The sequence below is a fragment of the Culex pipiens genome, chromosome 2, assembly GCF_016801865.2.
Source record: "Culex pipiens pallens isolate TS chromosome 2, TS_CPP_V2, whole genome shotgun sequence".
In the NCBI taxonomy this organism is placed as follows: Eukaryota; Metazoa; Arthropoda; class Insecta; order Diptera; family Culicidae; genus Culex; species Culex pipiens.
The window spans coordinates 156,097,622-156,122,184 of record NC_068938.1 but is presented as its reverse complement, the minus strand read 5'-3'; the positions used below and the strand labels follow the sequence as shown (position 1 = coordinate 156,122,184).

The 24,563-nt window shown below is 38.2% G+C and overlaps 2 protein-coding genes across 2 annotated transcripts in view; both read right to left on the bottom strand.

Moving 5' to 3' along the window:
* The window catches only part of LOC120428762 (Ig-like and fibronectin type-III domain-containing protein 1), a 382,047-nt gene that overhangs the window by 188,438 nt on the left and 169,046 nt on the right, over positions 1 to 24,563 (bottom strand). The window lies entirely within an intron of this gene.
* LOC120428595 (inositol polyphosphate 5-phosphatase OCRL) lies at positions 323 to 19,208 on the bottom strand. Its single transcript, XM_039593618.2, has 9 exons — positions 18,853 to 19,208; positions 18,210 to 18,390; positions 8,540 to 9,219; positions 8,302 to 8,480; positions 7,890 to 8,244; positions 4,245 to 4,334; positions 3,537 to 4,182; positions 3,241 to 3,474; positions 323 to 3,183 (listed from the first exon to the last, which is right to left on the bottom strand). The coding sequence occupies exons 1-9, from the start codon at positions 18,928 to 18,930 to the stop codon at positions 2,996 to 2,998; spliced, it is 2,631 nt and encodes an 876-aa protein (XP_039449552.1). The 5' UTR covers positions 18,931 to 19,208; the 3' UTR covers positions 323 to 2,995.

Genomic DNA, 24,563 nt, shown 5'->3' with positions numbered 1-24,563 from the left:
GACAGTTTGTCTGCGTTGTTTGTTCGCCAACATTTTTTTGCAGAATACATTTTGTCTTGTTTGCGAGTTTGACAAAGTGTCAAACGCGAAAAAGTGAGAGTTTGTTTGTACACCCTTACCAAAAATCATGATTTACTGAGTTCAATATCCCACTTTTCATACGAATTTTTCAGTTCAACCCATATAACCATTTTTATGGTTGTAGAACCTGAACTCAAAAAATCGTATGGAAAGTGGGATATTGAACTCAGAAAATCATGATTTTTGGTAAGGGTGTATGTTTGCCATAGTGTAATAGCTCCTTAACAAAATTCAACTAATATTTTAAGTTGCACAACGCCGAAAGTGCGTCCTCCGTTTATTCACCGAGTTTTGTGATGGGTTTCTTCGCTAAATAGACACACCTACATCTGCTTTTCCGCCACGTTTACTAAACTAACTTTTCGATTACTATTTTCATGAATTGTGATAACCGTTTTTTACAGTGTATTCTGACCAAAGTTTTTTTTTTCACCCGCACAGTTTGAAAATCATTATTGCTTAGACTTTACTCGAAAACGCGCGATGGGATTTTAATTTTCTCATTTTTAATTTTATATGGCGCATTCATAAGTTAAGTTTCATCCTTATAGATGGTGTAATTTTGTTTTATACGTAATTTATGTCCCGCGTTGCAAATGCATGCTTAAGATTCATTCATTCATGCATAAATAGTGCTACATTTATGTATGAGTATGCTATTGAATATCTAAACGTCTACTCAAATCATGGAAAGATGTCGGTGAAAATGTTCTAAGAATATTTATAACAAGTTTTAAACTATAGTTCAAACAGATTTAGGCTTTCAATATGGATGGGAACAAATGCGAAATCGATTTTTTTATTTCTTCTGGTGTGATGTTAACAAACGACGTAGCATTGCAAGACATCGAGTTTCAGAACATGAGTAAGAGTATTTCGCAAATCTAAAATGAAAACTTTGTCCATGCATGGGTCATAAGCTGTCTCCAGATGCGGTGCCATCTAACTCGTTTCTGGGCTGTAAAAAAAAAGTTTCTGGGCTGCTTCTCTCCAATTCCGACTCGGAACCCCCAAACTTTCCAGATCCTCACTTGGTGCAACTTCTGGCATTCTTGCGACGTGTCCGGCCCACCGGATTTGGCCAGCCTTGGCAACCTTCCGAAAACTTGGATTATCGTAGAGTTGCGCCAGCTTGTGGTTCATCCTTCTCGTCCATGCATTGTAGTCACGTACGCCGCCAAAGATCGTCCTAAGCACTCGCCGTTCGAAAGCACGTCCTCCTCAAGCATCGTCCACGTCTTGTGCCCATAGAGAATGACCGGTCTTATTAGCGTTTCGTACATGGTGCACTTTGTACGCCGGGAAACGTGACCAGACCAGGGACTCGGTTCCTCCTGCAAGCAGATACTGCGTCTTCACCACATTCACCTTCAATCCAACCTTCTTCGCTTCCCGCTTCAATTAGGTGTACCTCCTAGCCACCTCTTCGAACGTTCTACCGACAATGTCCACGTCGTCGGCAAAGCAGATGAAATGGCTGGATCGGTCGATTATCGTGCCTCATAACACCTTCAAGCCCAATGTTGAAACAGAGTCGCCTTGTCGCAGTCCCTTGCGCGACTCGATCGGGTCTGACCAGCTTCCCGGGAAAGCCGTTCTCGTACGTGATCTTTCATAGCTCGATCGAGTCGTTTTGAGCGGCTTTGAAATCGATGAACAGATGGTGCATCGGGATCTGGAACTCGCGACACTTTTTGAGGATTTGGCATAGCAAAAAGATTTGGTCCGATCGAAGATGATCTGAGACAGCACTTTGTAGGCCGCGTTGAGAATAGTGCTGACACGATAGTTCTCACATTCCAATTTGCCTCCCTTCTTGTAGATCCCTCTTTCCACTCCTCCGGTAGCTGTTCTGAGTCCCAGAGCTTGACTATCAGCCGGTGTAGACAGCTTGTCCGGGCCCTTCTTGAACAGTTCCAGTACCATCCTTACCCGCTGCTTTGTTGTTCTTCAGTTTCTTGATGGCATCATTAACTTCTCTCATCGTGGGTGCTGGCTTGTCCCCGCCGTCCACCATACCACTGACGTCGCGTCCCCCGTCGCCCTGGTACTCCGCCTCTGGGCCGTTCGTCGAAGTGCTGCTTCTACCTTTCGATCACCTCACGCTCGTCCGTCAAGATTCGTTGGAGCGATACAGCTGTTCCATGTCCTGGAACTCCAACTCTTCCAGGCGGCGCTTCTTATCCCGAAAGAGATGGGTTTGCTGTCTTCGCAACAGTGTGTACGACTCCTTGTTCCCACGGGTGTTGTGCAGCAGCCACTGTCTTCTCGTGCCAAATCGCCTGACATTCCTCGTCGAACTCGGTCCACGTATCCGAATCTTGTTTACCTCGCACAGGCGTTGACGCAGCTTTGCCACCACCAGGTAGTGGTCCGAGTTGATGCCCGCGCCACGGTAGGTTATGACGTCGATTAAGTCCGAGAAGTGCCGACCATCGATAAGAACACGGTCGATTTGCGTCTCCGTGTCGTTTGGTGATCTCCAGGTGTACTAGCAGAGAAGGCTGTGCTGGAAGAAGGTACTACGTATGGTCATGTTTCGGTAGATAGTGAAATCGATGAGTCGTAGTCCGTTCTCGTTCGTCTGTGCTTAATTCGAAACTTTCAAATTTTCGGATGTTCAGATAAACAATACTTCGAAGAGTCGAGTCGTAACCAAGACTAAATCGTACATCTGTGAATACAAAGAGACGAGTTGCTCCTTTTTACAAAATATGCCATAGATTTGGACAAATCCGGCATTCTGACGTCTTATTTTTTTGAGTGTACGAAACAATGCTACGTCGTTAACGAAAAATGCTGGAATTTTATTTCCAAGCGAAATGTGCCAACTTCTTTCTTTCTCTCGGTGGTCGACTTAGGTATATTTCCCCCCGCCCTAATCTACTCCATGGAAGTACTTGAAAAAGTCCTGCTAGTTCCCGGTGCCGATCTCTGCCCGCGCAAACTCCTGAATCTTGCTGGTCAGGAACGTCATCATAAACCGTCGCCGCTGGTCCCGTTCGCCCTCGGTGTACGCGTACACGTCCCCGGCTCCACCGGCTTGGGTTGGCCGCGCCGGAGGAAGTTGACTTCGGATCATTATCCGACCGAAGATGGTGGCTGAAACGAGAAAAATCGTTGAAGTTATCTTGGAAATGATTGATTCACGCAACTTACCCAGCAACTCCAGTCGCATGTTGGGATTTCTCCTCCGCAGTTCGATCAGGAACATGCAAACGTACAGGAAGACCAGCCGGTTGACTGGCTTAAGCTTGGTCCGGATCAGCTCCCGGCAGCGGTCGTAGTTGTCCGCGTTGACGATGCACTCGCGCTCGCTGATGGTGACCACCGGTTCCGGTAGAGATTCGAGTAGCATCAGCAATGCTTCCGCTGCCGTTTTCGGAATGCCGGCTGAAATGGACAATCCAAATTATGACTTCTTAAAATGATCTCTAAACAAACCAAGCGCTTACGAAACGGTTCCGACGACCAACTGTCCAGCCAGTCGCGAATCTCCAAGATATTCTCATGCCGCGAGTGCGTCCTGTTCGTCGTGAACAGCTGCGCCGTATCCAACCCGTTGTTGTACAAATAGTCCACCAGTCGCCACACCTCTCGCGGTATCTTGAGATTCTCGTCGTCCGTCAAATCCAACAGCTTTTCCTCCTTCTCCAGCGCAATGATCTCGTTGATGTCATACTCAAAGATCGGCTTGTTCAGCTTCATCAACGTCTCCAGCGTCACCCCGAAGCAACTCGTTTTGTACTCGCCAAAAATCGTAATAAAAATATCCCGTCCCTTGTCCACGTGCAGCACAAGAATGTCCAGCGGAATCTTCACCCCCGCCTTGGCGTCCTTCAACTTCCGCAACATCTGCGACGCCGCCTTCGCGTCCACAAAAATGTCGATCCGAATGCTCAAGCTGTTGCCCGTGTACAGATCTCCCGACTTGTGGTTGATGTGGATAAACTCCTCGCACACCTGGCTCGTGCGGTCGTCCTTGGCGGCAAACTTGAACCGCACCGGCAGATGGCAATTGTTCGCCACCAGCAGCTCCCGCGAAAACTTTTCGTTGAACCGAATCAGGCCAAAGTCGATGTCGGTTTGTTCGACAGTTATCTGCAAGGAGATGGATTGTTAGCAAGATTTCTTGTTGAATTTGTCAATCTTGAGTTACTCACCTGAGGTTGGTTGTCATTTTCAAATTTGTCCACCGTTTTCAATACTTCTTCGTGAACTTTTTTGAACTTGTGTTCGTCCTTAGTTTCAACCTGGAAATAAAAAAAAAAACAGTGTCATCTATTGGTGACTAGTGGGAACTACTCTTAAGGTCCAATAAACAACATTTTTTTTTGCTTTTTGGGTGTTTCTGAAACCGCCTTGACACGATGTTTTCGGTCGCAGAAATTACAGATTTGTTCAAATTAAGTTCTGCAAAGTTCTAGAATCTTCTAGACATCCTAACAAATCACTGGGAAGAAAAATCATCTTGATTGGTTGAGTTAGGCCCGAGAACCAACGAGTTGAAGTTACCGTTCCACCTTTTTTGGGAGGCTTGGGCGTCCGTGTAAGTTGGACATGCGTTGGGCGTTCCAGTGTTAATTTCAGCTTCGGTCAAAATGTTATCGATAAAGGTGGGGAGATAGAACCAAAAAAAAATGCAATGCAATAAAACATTGCCATCGGAGTTTCAAGACTCTCTTAAAACTTCCATAAAACCCTTTGGCTTTTATTGGCACTTTTATATGTCCGAGACATAAAACCTTCTTAGAACATTTTAATCAGCCCATGCTTATTGGTTGTTGTGAATGTCAACATAATACTTATAAACAATCAAGATGCTACCATAAAACCTGTATCAAACTATGTGATGGCTAGTTGGTTAAAAAATGTTACTTTGGCCAGAACGCAAAATAATGAAAACTAAAAAAAAAATCCAGAAATGTCCTTAAAATGCCTACAATATAACTCCAAAAATGCTCGAAAGTTGTCTGATTATCTGTAAACATATGAAAACACCGCAAGAATTGAAAATTTCAAGAATTTAAAGTTTTGAGAATTTAAGATTTTGATTTTAAGAGTTTTAGAATTAGGAATTAAATAATTTTAAAATTTCGCAATTTTTATGATTTATGAATTTAAAATTTAAAAAATTAGGAATTTAAGAATTTAAGAATTTAAGAATTTTAGAATTTTAGAATTTTAGAATTTTAGAACTTTAGAACTTTAGAATTTTAGAATTTAAGAATTTAAGAATTTAAGAAATTAAGAATTTAAGAATTTAAGAATTTAAGAATTGGGTCCTAAAATGAAGCTTAGATTGTTGATATTATTGTTTACAGCGATAAAGCTTATTTTTCTGAGTACAATGACCCTTTGTACGACCACAAAGAGTTTAAATTGGATTTTTAAATCAATTTTGAAAAATTAACCTCGCGGTCCTTCTTGACAGAAAAGCTCCTAATTGACAGCTAGTTCCAAGGGGACCATAGTTGATCCATCGAAAAAATGTTGTCTTGTCAAAAAAAAAAAAAAAAAATAAGCATTAAAATGAAAAAGAGTGATCACAAATGGTTTTCAATCGTGTTTTTTACCGTTGTACATAAAAATTTACATAGGGCTTTAGTACCCAATTGAAGAATTTTAGAATTTCAAAATTTTAAAATTATAGAATTTAAGCATTTAAGAATTTAGGAATTTAAGAATTTAAGAATTTAAGAATTTAGGAATTTAAGAATTTAAGAATTTAAGAATTTAAGAATTTAAGAATTTAAGAATTTAAGAATTTAAGAATTTAAGAATTTAAGAATTTAACAATTTAACAATTTAACAATTTAAGAATTTAAGAATTTAAGAATTTAAGAATTTAAGAATTTAAGAATTTAAGAATTTAAGAATTTAAGAATTTAAGAATTTAAGAATTTAAGAATTTTAGAATTTTAGAATTTAAGCATTTAAGAATTGAAGAATTGAAGAATTGAAGAATTTATGATTTTTTTTTTTTGGGAGGGTGGTCCAGCCGCACATCGTTGATGTTGAAACCTCTAAACTGGGCCCTCGTCCTGTCACGTCCGTCAGTAGTCTTGTCGTACATAACAACTAGAATCAGATCTGCCAATGAATTAGTACACTTCGACCAAATAAACACTGACGCTGTATGGATCTGACTCTAGAATAAATGCACAGTTGTGTGTTATTCATAAGTCCAACTTATTCAACTATTCATTTAAGTCCAACTATTCATTTGCTAACTACTTTGGATTGAAAATCTAAACTTTAATCTAAAATCCTCGAAACTTAATGTTCAAAACTAAACATTCCTTTAACTGTTGCAGTACTACTTTTATCAAAAACAATAAAAATTTATGAACTGATATACAAATAGGACAGAATCGCGATTTGAAAAAGAAATGACCATTTACGTCAAAAGATCCGTAGTTCCTCGATTCGCAACAATGGTCGATACAACCATAATCCGAAAACCGTTAGTTCAACAGATTGACAGCATTACTCTTACTTAACAATTGCAACTAATTTTAACATCAAATAGATTTGGAAAGGATACAGATTTATATGAAATGCTAATGCTAAGCAACAAATCAATTGTACAATCCTGAAGTCCCAACCTAAATCCCACATTGTGATAGTGAAAAAGTCACAGAAGCAGCGGTGCCTTGTGCAATTGTGATATTTTCACTATCGGAGAACTTCCTAGTTCACGAAGACAGCTTATCGGTCAACGCTTAAGCCCTGGGGCTGCGCCAAAGCGAGTTCTCGTAGCATGAAGTGGTGTCCATAGTGCTTATAAAAAAGAATTTATACCCAAATTTTAACTAATGCACTAGGATCAAATCATGCCCCTTGACTTGACAAGGCCCAGGGAAAAATTGAAGAATTTATGAATTTAAGAATTAAAGAATTTAAGAATTCAAGAATTAAAAGAATTTAAGAATTTAAGAATTTAAGAATTTAAGAATTTAAGAATTTAAGAATTTAAGAATTTAAGAATTTAAGAATTCAAGAATTTAAGAATTTAAGAATTTAAGTATTTAAGAATTTAAGAATTTAAGAAAGAATTTAAGAATTCACGAATTTTAGGATTTAAGAATTTAGGAATTTAAGAATTTAATAATTTAATAATTTAAGAATTTAGGGATTTTAAAATTTCAGAATTTAAAAGTTTTTGATTTAAGAATTTAGCGAAGCAAAGTTTTGGAAGTTTAAAATTTGATTTCAGAAAAATCTGAGTTCTAAATTTTTCGAATTATCAATTTTTAAAATTCTGTAATACCGTAAACCGGGGTGACACTGATAGAATTTCTATTTAATTTTGAAATGGTAAGTTTTGTCTCAAGATCTTTATTGTTTTAACATGTAAAAGACATGTACTGGGGCAGGCCACACAGCGTCAAATTTCAATTGTGTTTAAAAAAACAGTTGCGTTGAAAATTTATAGTTTTAATTCCAGGGTGACTAGGAGAATGTGCCATCGTGTCCTCCACCTTTATGCGATATTCCAACTGAATTAACATTTTGCAAATCAAAACAATACCATCTATGTTTACACGCGCAAACACGACTCCCAAAATGGCGCACTTTTCTCATTCAGTCACGCAATCCTGACGCATATCCTGCTGAGATATGCAGATCGATCGATCGATCCGCAAAACCATATTTGCAATTTTTGCCATCAGTTTGAAAAAGACAATTAATTCCATTTAAAATAATACGATTTTTACTGAATTATCATTCACCAGAAAAAAAATCTAGGAAACAAAACACGACGACTTTATCAACCCACTAAACCCCCGATCCTCAACACTTACATCCACATTGAACACGGCGTACACCGGCTTGTGATCGCTCCTCCTCAACTGCATCACACTGTCATACTTGAGCAGCTCTATCCGCGGCCCCTTCCACAGAATCCGATCGCACCACGCCGGACAGCGACTCTTCTCGCTGCTGTCCCAATCGTCCGTCCCGGGGTTGTACTTGTACGTCGGTCCAAACAGAATCTTGCCCTCCTTGTACTCGCGGAAGATTCGCTTGCGCAGCTTCTCCTGGTACAGCTGATCGAACGGGTACAGCTGGTTGTAGTCGCGGCCCTTGTCGTTCACGTACTCCTGGGTTATGTCGCCGTTCAGTCGGTAGTTCAGATCCCCGATCCAGAAGATGTGACTGCAAGGGAACTCTTGTTTAGGTGGCTAAATTGGTCAGAAGCTTTGGAACTCTTACTGATGCTCGTCGATGGATCGACCCCGGAACGTTTTCTCAAACGACATTCTCCGGATGATTTCGTCGTGGTCGTCGTTACGGCGATCCACCTCTTGCGTGTGGGCAGCCAGATGCGTATTGACGAAGCACAGCAAGGCTTCGTTCAGCTGGAAGCTCACTCCGACTCCTCCTTTGTTACCCTAGATTAGAAGAATATTTATAAAATAGTCTTTCATCAACCTCTTCAAGACGAAGTTACCCATTTCAATGTCCCCGTCCCGACCGCCGCCGTCAGGCAATCCGAGATTTGATCCCGCAACGACTTCTTCACCGCCACCGTCAGCATCATCCCCACCAACCGCACCGACGCCAACTCCTCGTAAGCCGCCCCCTTATGCAAACCACTCATGACCTTGTTCACCCACGTCCGGTCAATCTTCGTCTCGTTCATCAGAATCTTCTCCGGCGTCCACTCAATCTCCTGAAAGCCCACCGCGTAAATGTCCGGCGGATCCTCCGTCGTCGAAAGCCACTCCGGAAGCTCGATGTTCTCCGACGTCTGGCCGTTCACGTTCCACGTCCCCGTGTACACCTTGTACGGCCCGTACACAATGTACTCGTGCCTTCGTCGATCCAACTCCTCCTTAAACTTGGAGTCCCGCGTCTTCGGCGGTTGACTACCGTCCGCTATGTTCCGATCGATCGCCTGCAGATCCGCCCGTTTGTAGTAGTCCAGCCACTTAAAGTCCAACGGGAAGCTGGCGGCCGCAGCCTGCGACGAAGCGCTCTTGTACGCCGACACCAGCTCCTTCAGCTTGGAGATAAAGTTGTCCCGCGAGCTGAGCGTGTCCGGCGTCGCCTGGTAGTAATACACCGTTGGTTCATTCTGCGAGAAGATGGTGAACTGGTGGCTCGAGATGGAACCGGCGGCACCGGATTCTGGAAAGATAACATTGTTGTATATTTGTCTGAATGGTACATGGGTTGTATGTACAAAAAAGTGCCAAGTCAAATAATTCTCGAGATATGTATCAAAATTATATGCTTAAAGTTACGGAAATTACCTTGTCGGCCAACAACCAATATTACAAATGTTATAGAATTTATAAAGGACCGATTCTTCCGTGACGGGACAACGTTTGTACGCATATATTTTCAGTTTTTTGCTGATAACTTTAAAATCTTCAGGAAAAGAGACCAATATTTATACCAATTTGGATAGTACAGTAAATTTCCAATAAGATTCACTCTAGCAAACATAAAAAAAAAACTAAAAATTGAGTCAAGTGACTAATGTAGCGTGACGGGACAACCTCGTACAATTGGAAAGTTTTTGAAAAAAACCTTTTTCTACAGTTGTTTCTAAAATGAAAAACTAAGATTTTGCTTCCGAACCGAAGTTGACTTTATAGCTGTCGGCCTGTCGGACTTCGCCGCCCTGGGCTCCTAAGTGTTTGAGTACTGCACGGAGCGACGGCGCCGGATACCCGTATTTACACTTAGAATTTTTAGAGCGCCCGCCGCGGGGTTCGAACCAGCAACCTCTGTATTTTGAGTCCAGTGCGCGGTCCGATTGATCCACACGGGCGGGAGGATTTTGCTTCCTGGATCTCCCAATTTCGTCAAATTTTGTTGATTTGACAGGTACTTCTTTTCGTGACGGGACAACGCAGATATTTTGCAAAAGAGGGTTTTGCTCGCGTTGTCCCGTCACGAAATGAAGCAATTGTGAAAATCTCTACCTCAACTTTAACTAATTTGAGGTCGCTGAGTTCGAATATAACTCCTAGAATACTCTAAAGTATTCAGGGAATGTGCAATCCAAGATGGCGGCCAATATGGCGAAGCTAGAAAATTGAATTGCATTCCCTGAGTATTTATTTATTTATTTGTCACCGTATTTGCAGGCCAAGGGTGCATGATACTGATGATACTCGTCGGTTGACACCCAGGCGAGAAACATCCCGGAAGAAGCCCAACTACATCCGTAGTGCTGTTTGGACAAAACAGCATGGCTCTGGTTCCTTGCAAGTGTCCTATTTTCTTACCTCCACGTTGGCTAGGTTTAGTCATCATGATGACAAGATGTAACTTAGCTGGTGGCCTGTGGAAACGACTCGTAAACCTTTGACCAGCGAGTGTCAGAGTGGAGACGGCTAAAAAAAATGGGCGCGTCAATGTGGGAAACTTTCTACTTTCCCTTAATTTGGTAGCGATGTAAATTTTGTTTATCATGTGCCTTTTCTTTATTTATCTATTTGAATAATTTCTAATATCTTTCTTTTACTATTGATTCTTTACATAGTATATTTCCTTCACTGTTCATTGTTTTGAAATTTCACCTTTTTCTTAAGCAAGTGAGGTTCGAGCACTTACTCAATTTATGGAATGACAAAAATATTACTATTGCACTTTTGAAAAACTTTTCTAAAATGGTCCTAAATATTGTAACAAAACACCGCGACAAAAGAAATAGCAACAGATAAACACGACTCAACAATAGGGAAGATTTCAGGAGAAAACAATACACAGTAAATAACGATTAGTTTTTGTACTCAAACTAAAACTATAACAGCTTTTGCTTTAATGAAAGTTGATAGGCACACTATAGATGGTTAGGCGCTTATACTTACCTCAAACCCTACGTAATGTACCACCCCCGGCCGAGTTAAAATGCGTAACCGGAAAAGAAGGTGTGCATGCCTGGCACGAACACTCAAAGCGTGTTCTAGCGTGTTGCTCGTACTGACTCAGAGCAAGGGTGAGATGTAGGTGTAAGGCACGGGCAGGCCTGCAAAATGTTTCCAACCCAGCGTACACATGAAGCAAACCAAAATGTCAGTTCATTGCTAGCATGTGACTGTAAGCCTACTGTGTCCGTTCAACCACTGCCGCCTGACTCGTGCCGGTTGGCTGCTGGAGAATGAGAGACGTGAAGAAATGAGCTACACTCACTCAATTCCTGTCGTATGACTGACTCGTAAAATCCTTTCTAAACACTATTTTGACTATTTTTAAAACAATGGAATGGTTCTAAACTGTACAAAACACTTAAAACAACCATAACTTATATTCAAAATTACATTTCCACGCATAAATACCAACTGTTTGTGTAAAAACTTGTTTCTTTATGTGTGTGCGTGCAACGTCGAATGAGCGTTGGTCGACTACTGCCTCACATTGCAGCTGCTCAGTGAGCTAGGGCACTCACGACTGAGTCGGGTTTGTTTATGTCACGGTTTTGCGGTTCAGTGAATGGATCTGAAAAAATCGTGTATGCGTCGCCGATTTTCGCGTCAGGACCCCTGACATTTTCAGCTCTGGGCACGGGTATGAATCTTCAAGCAATTTCAATATGGCGACTTGTATCAGAAGAAAGTGAGGCATTTTCGCAAGTTCTCACTGTTCTGTGTTCTGCGTGCACGTCCGCAAATATCGACCACACACATACTAACACAAAGTGCCACCAAGAGGCAAAAGGTAGTTACGAATATTTTTGGCACTTTTGTCAAAAACTATGCGGTTTTGCAAAAACAAATAACAAAACCAACTTTTAAGTGTAGTTCGACTATCAAAATTGTAATGCGTTGCTGATTTGTTAGGATTTTTTTAAAAATAAAAAGTTTTTTGCAGCACCCCTTTTGGGCGGACATTTCTGTTGTCACCTTTTGGTTCCTTGGATTAGCCACGGATAATTTCACAGTGTAATAAACAGGGCAGCTACCACCACGCGGCGCCACCGTTTTGATTGAGAAAATGATACAGGTTTTTCAGACGAGTTTCAATCCCGTGTGTAAGGGCAGTGCGTGTTCATCGGGAACCTGGTGCATAAGATCGGTCAAGGCCCGTTCTTACACTGAAAATTGCGAATTGCGGATTTATTCAAAAATAAAGTTACTCAATTTTTCCAAGTACGAATCACCTCTTTGAAAATATTTTTACAGAAAAAAAATAATTTGTCCAACAATGAATGTCTTCAGTCACAATAGTATCATCCTGGGTGCAGGATAGTGGTTTGCAAAGCGGCCTCAATTTAGAACTGTCAAAGCGGAACCAATTTACTGATCGAAAAAAGAAACCATGAAGTGGGAAGTATTGTAATCGATCTATAATTTATTTTGATTTTATAATTAATTTATATTTGAGATATCCAAATTCAACAAATCTTAAGAAGAAGGTTGAAATCAAGATTGGCATAATTCTTCGCTAACATTTCAATATTATTTTAAAATTTAAGCGACGGATTTTCAAAAATTATTAATGGCACCTGCCAAATAATATTGAATAATCTTACTCCGATATTACCACTGCGCATCAAAGATACATAATCTTGGAACATTCATTCGGTTCCTCTTCTGATTCACAAAATTTCACCCACTTCTGACGCAATTTTTCGTCACGTGTAAAACAAAAAAGAACGCTTTTGGCCGTCCATCGTTTAGTCTACGAACAAAAAAAGCGCGAAGCACTTAATTTTTCGGCAAAAACTCAACAGACCCAAAATGTTTCAAAACAAGTCACTTCAGCAGCAAAAAATATGTCACGCTTGAGCTTGAACATACCCGTCTACTTTGTTTATGTTTACAGCTGTGGTGCAGTTGTAGTAGTGAGGAGCAGTAGGGAACATTCGAAAATCACGTTACGCATTCTGTCTTTTCAGCACCCAGGTATCAACCATCTGTCAACCCAAACCAGACTGTGGAATACTAGGTCTATTCCCGTACTGCAGAATTCTGCAATTCTGCACGAAATCGGCAGCAGAGCGTTCCCGTACTTTTCTGCAACAAAAGTAACTTTTCTCCCAGGCAGAACTTCTGCAATGAGAGAGGCTGAAGTTGCAGCAAAACCGTTCCCGTACTTTTCTTCAAGCTCTCTCCTCTCTTTCTTGTTGAAAAGTGACTGCAAGTTGGTGTGATGGATGTTGAGTACACGCTTACATAAAGTTTGCAATTTGGGTGAATCAAGCATTTCATTATTAGTTGTAATAAATTTTATGTTTTATTGTTACTAAATTGAATTAGTCTTTTCAAGGGACGTTTGTATATATTGGATTGATGGATTTTTTGGTAGTTTTTTTTTTTTTTAAGTCTGGTTTATTGAGAACGATTTTTTTTGTTAACGATTTCAGGCTTAGTTCATTAATGTTAATGATATAGCGATTGTTTAGTGTTAATATTTCTAGAGTTTTTTTTTAATAGGTCCTATCGACATATGGAAGACAAAGCTTATTAGACCTTTTCAAAAAAAAAAAAAAGCTCAAGATTTTAACCCGATAAAAAGTTGATAACTTTTTGAATGGACTAAATATGTGAGTTTAAATAATAGGTAAATTTAATTGGCAAATAATAAATTGTACCTTTAACGGTGCTACCAATTTGTATTCTTATATGAACCAAAAAATTGATGTAATTTTGTCGAATTCTTAAATTTAAGGAAGTTTAAAATTCTAAAATTCGGAACTTCTTAAAGACGCCATCTTGAATCATAAAAAGTATTTTTTTTGGAATCGTTAGAAACTCAGATTTAGAGGATTTAAAGATTGAACATTTTGACGAGTTCTTCGGAAAATAGAGTAAGAACTGTTTCTATTTATTTTAATATTTGAGTTTTAAATTTTGTTATTTACAGAATTTAAAAATTTTAGAAATTTTACAGTTTTAGTTTTATTTGTATTTTTAAGCTTTGAATTTATGATTTATTGTTTTTTTCTGATATAAATATTAGCATTTTTAAATTTCTCTAATATCTGATTTATTTTTTTTAAGTTCCTCAATTTGAAAATTTAAGTTTTTTATATTTTCAATTAGGAATTTTTTGATTTTCAGATTTCAAAATTTATGATTTTCAAATTTTTTGAGTTTGTGATTATTTTTTTAAATTTGTCAATTTTGCTGCGTCACCGTTGTTCTTCCATGTGATATCCAGTCATAATTTATTTATGTTCTCCTGAATTTTGCTATTAAACATGTATTTATGGTCCCTTCTATATTAAACCATTGCTTGTTTTTTTAGTCATGTTTTTTAAACGTACCTGCCATTCTTATTTCTTAAATTGTTTACCTAATGTAAAAGTTTTGAGTTGTTTTTAATGTATAATTTCTACCTAAGCATAATTAATTTCTAGTTTAATAAATGACACATGTTTGATTTTTTAAATAAGATGTTGAGCTGCATAAAACAATAATGTCCCCGTTCTAGAGGTAATAATTGAAATAATTTAAAAAAATCTTTAATACTCAAATTGAGTAAATCCACTCAACTGTGTACAATATTGCAGAAAAGGTGCTGGAACGCGCTAGCCAGGCAAAAGTTTTGCGGTTTCTCTCCTTGCAGAACTTCTGCAAAAGAGAGAGATGAAGAGAGCGAGCTGAAAAGTACGGGAACGTGCTGCAAAAAGTGACTTTTGCTGGCTGCAGAAGCTGCAGAAATTCTGCAATTCTGCAAGTACGGGAATAGACCTACTGTTTTACAAAGTTATTATATAACCTGATAAGTTGGTTGAGGCATGAATAATCTTTATGTTTATTTTTGGTTATTTTTTGTTTAAAAAAAATAATTCAATTCATTAAAAACATAAAACTGTTGAAAATTTTCATTTTTTGTTCTCGAATATTTAAATGATTAAAATGTAAATGAAACCCCTAAAATTTCCAAAAAAATAAACTGATAAATGTATTTTAATTTTTTTTAGTTTGAAATTATGTTTGAGCAATTCTAGTCCAAAACAAGAATTTTTTAGGTAAATTTTTCTCGACACTCTCCGATTTCAATGAAACTTTGTAGACATGTTTTCCTAGGCATACATAAGCCATTTTTGTTTATATGGAGCTACACTCGATAATGACATTTGAGAAGGGCGTTTGTGTTTTAAATATTTTTGTATTTCGTAATTTAAATATTGCTGAAGCCGTTGCATCGTATCAAAAAGTGGTCAAAAACAAACTTGTAGGAAATTCGACGGGCTTTCCGAAAAAAATACACTGAAACAAAAAAACACTCCAGTTTTATGAGATTTTTTTATATTTAAGTTTAAAAGTCAAATTTGAAGGTGAGCCCACGATTTTTTTCGTTCAAAATTTTTGTGAAAATAGCCTAAGATGTAACAAAAAGACTCACGAAAAATGCAGGATGGAGCAACTGACCTAAAAAAATAAAAAAAATCATTTACTAAAACTGTTTTTTGAAAAGTGCTCTAAACGTCAAAATTTTTAAAAACCGAATACGAGAGTCGATTTTCCAGACAATTTTGCATAAAAGTCTCCATATTGACCATTATCCTAAGTCCAATCCTTTTGAAGTTACAACGGTTTTAAAAATAAAAATGTTGAAAAAATAGGTTTTTTTTTGATGGTTTTTTTTGCAATTTCTATACGACAGACTTGATTTTTCATTGTCGAAAATATTTTTACCGGAAATCTCGTCAATTTTTTCATAAGATTGTCTATGACCACATTTTAATTGGATGTATGGGCTTACAGATATAAGCTAATTACATTGCTCATAACTGAAAACAAAATATTTTTTCAGTGTGGTATAGTAACTTGGATAGTAAATTTGCATTCAAACATTCTACAATTTCTGCTTAAGTTCAACTTGAAAAAAATACCACTTGGCAAACAAGTGCTAAGAATCGGTCAAAAGTAAACAATAATTCTTTACCGGTTACCCTGAGAGGAACACTTCTTATGAGTATCACGGCCAGCATTTACAAAGCGGGTTAAATGACAACCAACGTTAGTACGTTTCAATGCTAATGCTAAGATTCAATAAGTCGTCTTCCCTAAAGTGTCCAGATAAAGTCTAACTTGTGGTGCTAAATTCAAGCCTGTAATGTAACGCTAAAAGTGAATTTTGAACCACTTTATTTTGTTCTGTAGTATTTTTACTGATAAGTTAAAACCGCAAATTAAAAAAAAAACCCTAAATTTATCTAATCGTCACAGAACATTTACATCGCTCTCACTGGCGCATTTCCAGAGGCACTCAAACTTCATTTTGCGTCATTGCACTATGGGGTATTTCCATATAAGCGAGCGGCCAAAAATATTTTTTTGCTTTTTTGTGACTTTTTTGTGTTGTTTGTACTTAGTATAATGAAAACAAATGAATTTTGATATTTTTCCAAAAAAAAAGTTTAATTTTCGATTTTTTCATATATTTGAGGCCACATGCATTAAAGTGGTGAATTTTAATATTCTTGCTCTGTCTATTTGATGCACGGAATGGCGGTTTATGCTATGTTAAAGTTTCTGATTTACGTTCAATCTCCCTCCTCTTTTTCTTGAGTTTAACTCCACCTCTCTTTGAAGACCCCCCCCCCCCCTCATCCCCCTCCAATTAAAATTTGATTTTTGCGGTGTTTTAGAATTTTAGACGGTTTATTTTATGGAACATTGTATGGATTCTCGTCCACGTTTTTGGTTGATCCACTTGCAAAATTCACGTTTTCCACGATAAATTCTTCTAAATCAAAATCACTATGTAACCGATTGTCTTTAGATTACTTAAAATATGAACTTCTTCTATGGGCTTTTGTATACCTCGTTTTGAAGCTACAGAACAGCATGCGTAGTTTTTCCTCTGTGGGTTTTTCCTGAGTTGATCATGTGATGGTTCTGCAATGTTGTAATTCTTACAAATATACTCGAAAGCAGTTCTCACGTTTTCAGAATAGTGCTTCGTTATATCGTACAGGGACACTACGGTATTATTATCCATACTTTCAAAAGAACACAACAACGAACTGATATGAATATTCGACGAATCGTTTCTGTAAAATACTTAGAATAGGAATTTCTAATTTTATTAAACGTACCTAAGTACCGTAAACTGGGGTGACTTTGATAGCCCGGGGTGACATTGATAGAAATTTGATTTGGCCTCTATTTTTGATACATTCAATGTAACAGTCACATTTTTGCATATATGTTCGATAATAAGCTTTCCCTTAATGCTTACATACTCAAAATTCTCAAAAATGTTTAAATATTAATTTGACGGGCATTTGAAAAACCTATCAAAGTCAACCCGGGCTATCAAAGTCACCCCAGTTTACGGTACCAACAAAGTCATGAATATCAAATCAATTTCAAAACATACATAGCAGGTACGTCATTTCTGCCTCCGCAGGTAAATAATGTGATTTTAACCAAGCGTATACGCGAAATCATTAATTTTCTTGCATGAATCAAAATGTTCAAAATGGCATAACTCAAAAAGTGCACATAAGTGCACTTTGAAATTTGGAGACAAGTTAGGACATGGTTCAAATTTTAAGCTGCAAAATTTTCAGATCGCACAAATGCACACAAAAAAGTACTCCATTAACAAAGTCGAAAAAAACTAAATTTTGAATAAAAATCCATCTTTTTTGATTTTTATTATTTTTTTTAGCCTATAAAAGTGTGTTTTGTAAAATGTTATTGAAAAGTTGAATCAATTACCTTTCTGAATATTTATAATGATGCAGGAAAAAATACATAAACAGCTACACAGTACAACTATGAAAAATAATCATTTTTTTGTCAAAAAAACATGTTTTTTCTTACCATTTTCGCCTTTGAAGGTCTGCAATTCAGTGAATATTGAACCTACAACTTTCAAACTCCGGATTTTTCTTAGTTAGAATGTTTATTTTCGAAAAAAAAAACCAAAAAAATAATTAGAGTATGTCGGTTTTTCGATTTATGGCCGCCTGAATCCCCATAGTGCATTGGCTGCTTGAACGCGTGAGAAGCAGTGCACAATATTTATTTATCATGCTAAAATAGCACCAAGTACCATTCTTGATGGTTCAAGGCCCCCGCTAGATCATCTTTCAATTCAACGAGAGATTTTGTCACTATCCAACTGTTGCTGTCTTAAGCAATTTTTCGACCTTAAACTGTTGCGCTTGACCGCGACGACGACGGCTTCCTCCCAAGACTCACCTGAATTGAGCCAGAATGACTCATCGATGGGGTAGACGACGACCACGGTCAGGTCGGAGATGTTTTCCGGCGGGTAGCGCGCGATCGAGAAGGCAAACAGCGCCGACGTGTAGTTGGAGCTGACGACGACCAGCAGCCGGTTCTGGTGTTTGGCCCCCACGATCTGGTACGCTTCAAAGATCTACGCGTGTTTATTTGGTTAAGGAAAGAGATTTTACGGCCAAGAAGATGACTATCATGCAAGCAATGACGTCATGGAGCTCGAGTTCTATTCGAAGAAACCCAGAAATAGCAAAAACGAAGCATAACAACAAAAGGCACCACTCTGCTAAAGTCGTTATTGCCTTTCTGGGAGGGGAGGCAAGGCAGAGTCGTTGCAATGTTGCAAGGCCGCGAAGCTTAGAAGAAGCCAATGCGCTGCTGATGTAAACAAACGGTGAGATAATGGTGGTAGAAGGTTGTAGACGTACAACACAACACAAGGGGAAAACCAACACCATCACAAGACCCCTTGTAGAAAGGAAGATTCAGCGAGCAAAAAAAAATCGATTGCATTATCGCGGAATTCGCTTCGAAATGCCCTTCTAGATCCAACTGAATCCTTACAACCAAAATTAAAAACATTTTTGAGGCAAAAGGATACCGCCAGGATGGACTCGCCCTCGCGAAACTTCTGCGTGACGGTCGCGATGATCGTCGAGTCATAGCTTCCGGAGCTCATGATTCTACAGCTGCAACTCCCTCCTCCAAAGGTTATCCACAATCGATCCGATTGATGTGCTGCTGACGTGAATTCCACAACCCTGTTATCATCACCGCGTTAAGCACGCCTCACGGACATTTCCGAGGTCGAATTTGCCACACAGCGCACGAAATATAAAGGTTGATAAGATAGCAAATTCTTCCGAGAGAGCGCAAAAAAAAAAGAACTCGCGACGACGAACGAAAAGCTGCGGAACGAAAACTGACTGAGCGCTGTTTTGTGGTTTCACTTTCTGACGCGTGAAACGAAACGTCAAACTTTGATGACCTGCTGGTTCGCTGCCCAGTGGGGAATCGAGTTTGAGGAGCGAGCTGGGGCGTTTGATTTTTTTTTATAGCAGAGAGGAGCTCAATTTTGGGTAAACTGGTGTCGATGCAAAACACACTGAGAATCAGCATCAAATAGGGAGCGTTCTTTTGTTAGTCGAAGGCCGTGTTACGCTCTAATACAGTATACATACTACTATTTCCTATAACACCGTCCAACAAAATTTCTGCGCAGGCTCAACTCGAAGGGAAGCATAATGTTTGGGGTCCCCAGAAACACGCGCACCTTGAATTTTTCAAAAATATTTAGACAGGGCCGAATGGTTTTCCTTCAAAGTATGTATGGAGAATTAGGGCGGTTCGTCGCTGTTGCATACAATCCAAAAATTGCATGCAATATGTGGGAGTAGCGAACAGCACTGATTCTCCATACCTACTTTGGAGAAAAACCATTCGGCCCTGTCTAAATATTTTTGAAAAATTCAAAGTGCACGTGATTCTGGAGACCCCAAACTTCATGCTTGCCCTCGAGTTGAGCCTGCGTAGAAATTTTATTGTTATTTTAATCTAATCGGTCTTTATCGGTGAAATCTGACGCATATTTTAGAAGAAAGATAATGAAATTTTAGGTGGATAGGTCGACTAGGAGTCATAGAAGAAGATATAAAGGACGGAAACTAAGTCAGCGAAGGGCCATTTGAGGAAGTATGTGTGTGTGATCAAGTCTTTTAGCCTTCTAATTTGGCTCTGTACAAGTACTGAGCGAAACACACAGTAAATGTACAGAGACAACTTATTCCTGCAGCGTCATCCATATGACTCCCGGACGGCCAAATACTTTATCTGATTTTTTAGCCTTTTCGGAAATATTTCAGTTTTTTTATTAGTCCCGTGACATTCCCACGAAGTAGGGTATTTTAACCAATAGCAGACACCCCAGTAGAGCCAACGAGCATTTTTCACATATTATCACTATTTTAAGCAATATTTCATAACTCATTGTACAGAATCATGAAATCTTAAGACTTTTGAACAATTCTGACTTTTTTCATCAATTAATTGCTTTTATGCAGTAAAATAGCCATAGCCAGGAAAATTCTTGTTTTTATATCAAATTTAACGGATATTTGATGTTATTGCGCGTATTCCCGAAAAAGACACGCGGCATATTGTCCGTTTCTCTCGAAGGTACACGCCGCGCGGCATTTCAGAATGTGCCGCAGACACTGTTGTCAGCGATTTTCTGCACTTTTGGTGCGATAAAAAAACATACCCGGCAACAATGCTATGCAGTTCGAAGAAGAAAATCAACAAAAACAAAACGCGCAGTATGGGATTTGACAGCGAGCATTTGCCGAAAGCGCGGCGCGTCGTTTCTAGGCTGATATGCCGCGTTTCTTTTTCGGGATTACGCGCAATATCAGCCTCGAAACGACGCGCCGCACTTTCGGCAAATCGTCGCCATCGTGCTAACTTGTCGTACGTGCATTTTGGGCCAAATTGAGTTAAGAACGCCACTTTGTGCAGCTCACAATGCTTCACCTTTTGACCTTCACAGATCCCCAAAATTCGATTTCAATCCTGAGATATTCAACAAAACCCGAAAAAACTCCGTGCATTTTTGTCACTTTACATATGAAAGTAGTTTCAATCTTGTCGTGTTATCTTGTCACTCCATGAAAATTGATGTAAGTGCGACAAAAGGCCAAAGGGATTTAAGGCCAGGAAAGTCAGGATGCGTTTGTCGCACGTACAAGCTAGACTACCGTAGGGGAGAGTGGGGAGACTTGATCCCCGGGGACACTTGATCCCAAGCCTGTATCTCGTCAGCATGTGGGTAAAACAATTAGCTTTGTTCTAGAAAGTTGTGCGAAATTGACTAAAACTCATTGTAGAATACAAAGAAAAAAATTAAAAAATATTTGGATTGAGTTACACACATTTTTCTAAAAAGTGCTGCAAAAAACTTCCAAGAGATCTTTTTTCTTTGTTTTGATAAGAATAGAAAACACTCAAAAATAATTCAAAAAAATATTTTTTATACCTGAATTGTTTGATAAACATATCAACTCCAAAACCCTTACGCATTTGACGTTAAATTTATCGTCATACTATTTTTACAATCAATTGTTTAAAAAAGTGCGTTTAGGGAGGCTTGATCCCTGCATTTTTAACATTCACTGGAATCATCCTCAAGATTAAATAATTGGGCTGGGTTTTCGTACATAGTTTCCTTTAGTATAGTTGTACATAACTTACTGCAGTTTGAACCATTTTTCAAAAGTTTTGTATACAAAAATTACCAGCTTTTGTAAACATGCTCAATTTTGGTCTAAAAAAGAAAATTTTAAGTTTTTAAATATTTTGCATGCTAAACTTGTGATATTTTGAACACAAACGTACAGGTTAAATGTGAAATTGCTGTAACTTATAGAAAATTAAAAGTTTGGATGAATAAAAAACATTTTGCTTAAGATTTCTTCAAAATGTTGAAAGGGGGATCAAATTACCCCCAACATTTTGAAAATGCCGGTTTAAAATAGTTTTTTAAAACGCTTGGCATGATTCGAAGAGTTTATCTGATGAAAAACCCTTATCAGCCAAACATAGTTGAATGTTTAAGCTTTCGATTCATGCAAAAAGATCATAGTTTTGGGAGAAATTGACAGAGATATGTGCGATACAAAAAAAGGGGATCAAGTCTCCCCACTCTCCCCTAAACATTTGTAATTATAACTCGGGACTCCAGCAACCAACTTCAACCAAACTTTGGGACAATGCGCAGAATGGTGAGTCAAACAAAACGTGTTTGTTATTGTTTACATTGCGTGCTCTCGTTTTTGAATATTCAAGGTCAAACATTAAAACGCGTTTTTCTCGGAACGTCAAAATGGCGGGTGCGACAAGATAGCACGACGACGTCGAAATGCTCGCTGTCAAATCCCATACTGCGCGTTTTGTTTTTGTTGATTTTCTTCTTCGAATTGCATAGCATTGTTGCCGGGTATGTTTTTGATTGCACCAAAAGTGCAGAAAATCGCTGACAACAGTGTCTGCGGCACATTCTGAAATGCCGCGCGGCGTGTACCTTCGAAAGAAACGGACAATATGATGCATGATTTTGGCCTAATGATGGATAAAATAAATAACACTTTTCATCATAAACATATATGTTTTGTTAACAAATATGGCTTATAACATCTTAAAAACCTAACAGACTTTTTAACACAATTTTTCCAAAAATGTTCAAAGAAAACGTGCCAAAAAATCAAACATATAAATAATTAAAAAAAGTATTTTTATGCATTTTATTTCCATATCAATTTCTTCAATAGTTTATCAAAACAAAACAATAGATGTGTTTAAACTTGCGGATAAAAACATTTATTTTTATTTCCAAATTATGTTTCGGTTGTATTTTATAACGAGAAAATATCATCAAAACATCAATTATGATGTTTGACTGAAGTATAATTAACAATAGTTTTGATTTATTTTAAATTCTTATGATTTCATAAACCTCAGTGCTTTTAGCATAACACAGTCATATTATTTATATTCATAATTGAAAAAAAAAATGCATTTAAGTTGATTAAAACAATCTTCAGAAAAGGTATTGCTAAAATGTACAGTTTTCTCCATTTATGATAGAGCAATTCCAATTCAAATCAGGAATTTTTCTGGTACTTTTGTATCCGACCCTCTCCGATTTCAATCAAACTTTGTAGACATGGTATCCTAGGCCCTATTTAAGCCATTTTTGTGTATTGTACTCGAAAATAACATTTGTGAAGGGAGTAAGTTATTTAAATATTTTTGTATTTTTCAATTTAAAAATTACTGTATCTCGAAGCCATTTCATCGTATCAAAAAGTGGTTAAAGACAAACTTGTAGGAAATTGGACGGGCTTTCTGAAAAAAATACACTGAAATGAAAATACACGCCACTTCTATGAGATTTTTGATTTTTAAGATTAAAAGTCAAATTTTACCAGAAAAATATCTGATTTGAGCTGGAATTGGTCGATTGTTAAATTAAGAGGGGTCCACTTTTGAGAAAAGATAGTTTTTTCGTTGTCCTATATTCAACCCCCTTAATTTTGCCCGAAATTGAGAAGATCCTAGTTATACTGATATAAAATTCCTTAAATTAACATTATTTCGATATACTAAAGTCATAAAAACAGTTAAAAAAAAGTTCACTATAGGAAAGGGGTCCACGAATGGATAATATACCCTAATCATTTTGAATATTAGTTAGATTTTAATGTGCAGTTCAGCAAAGAGTTCCCTCGTTTTTTTTTGTTTTGAAAACTCTTTTTTTAACTAATGTTTAATGTGATTCCGTGGAAACACAATTTGACTACATTTTAACGGTAGAATTTCAAAAAAAAAAAATGAATAATAAAACTCGGTTTATTTGGATTTTTAATGATATTTTAGCAACTTCCACGCTCCGTGAAATTTCCGTGAAATTTTTTGTATTCGGATAGTGGTCCCCGTGAAAATTGCCTTTTTCAGCGTGAAAAATCACTATGCATAGTAATTACATTACATATTTTTTTCAAACGTATACTAGACCTGTGACACGAAGCAGCTTCCCTACTTTTTCGCAATTTGATCATGACAATGTTCGTTGCCAATTTCACCATCACAAATCCAGTACAATTTTAAATTGGTAAATATTTGCACACATCGCATATGGAACTGATTTTTTTTTTGCAGGATCTAATACCAACTAAAACTATTTGGAACTTTGGACTAAAGCACCAATATCCGAATTTTGGAAGTTAGCACTGCGATACTGCCCGTCTAAAACGACCAACTGGCCAATTTTACACAGCTTGTTTTTTTTTTGCATGATGCTGATGATAGTGGGTTATTGATGTTAAAATGTTATATGTTATGTTATTTTTTGACGAAGAACTTCGTCTTAGGGCTCTATACAGGGTAGCAATCCAAAATTTCCAAATGAAACCGAAAAATGAAACGCCTTCCCCAAGCAGAGGGGAAAATCACAGAAGCAGCGCGGCCGACGGTTTTGATGTAAATATAAACGCCACTCCCTCCACAGCATTAGTTTAGTCGGTGGTCTACCACCGAAGCGAGAGGAGCTCAGCTCTTCTCGCGAGCGCCAGCCTTCTCTCTTCCCTACAAAACCACGGGAAATTTGAAGGCAGGCTTCAGTCGGTGGTCTACCACCGAAGCGAGAGGAGCTCAGCTCCTCTCGCAAGCGCCACTAGGTGGCGTCTTCAGGAACTAGCCTTCCCGCTTCCTACAAAACCATGGGAAATCTGAAGGCTGGCTTCAGTCGGTGGTCTACCA

Excerpts from the sequence above, each read along its gene's own strand:
- LOC120428595 (XM_039593618.2), bottom strand. The coding sequence starts at position 18,930 with ATGAGCTCCGGAAGCTATGACTCGACGATCATCGCGACCGTCACGCAG. Across the intron at positions 3,475-3,536 it reads TTGGTCGTCGGAACCGTTTC|CCGGCATTCCGAAAACGGCA; the intron begins GTAAGCGCTTGG and ends TGTCCATTTCAG. Across the intron at positions 3,184-3,240 it reads CATGCGACTGGAGTTGCTGG|CCACCATCTTCGGTCGGATA; the intron begins GTAAGTTGCGTG and ends TTCTCGTTTCAG.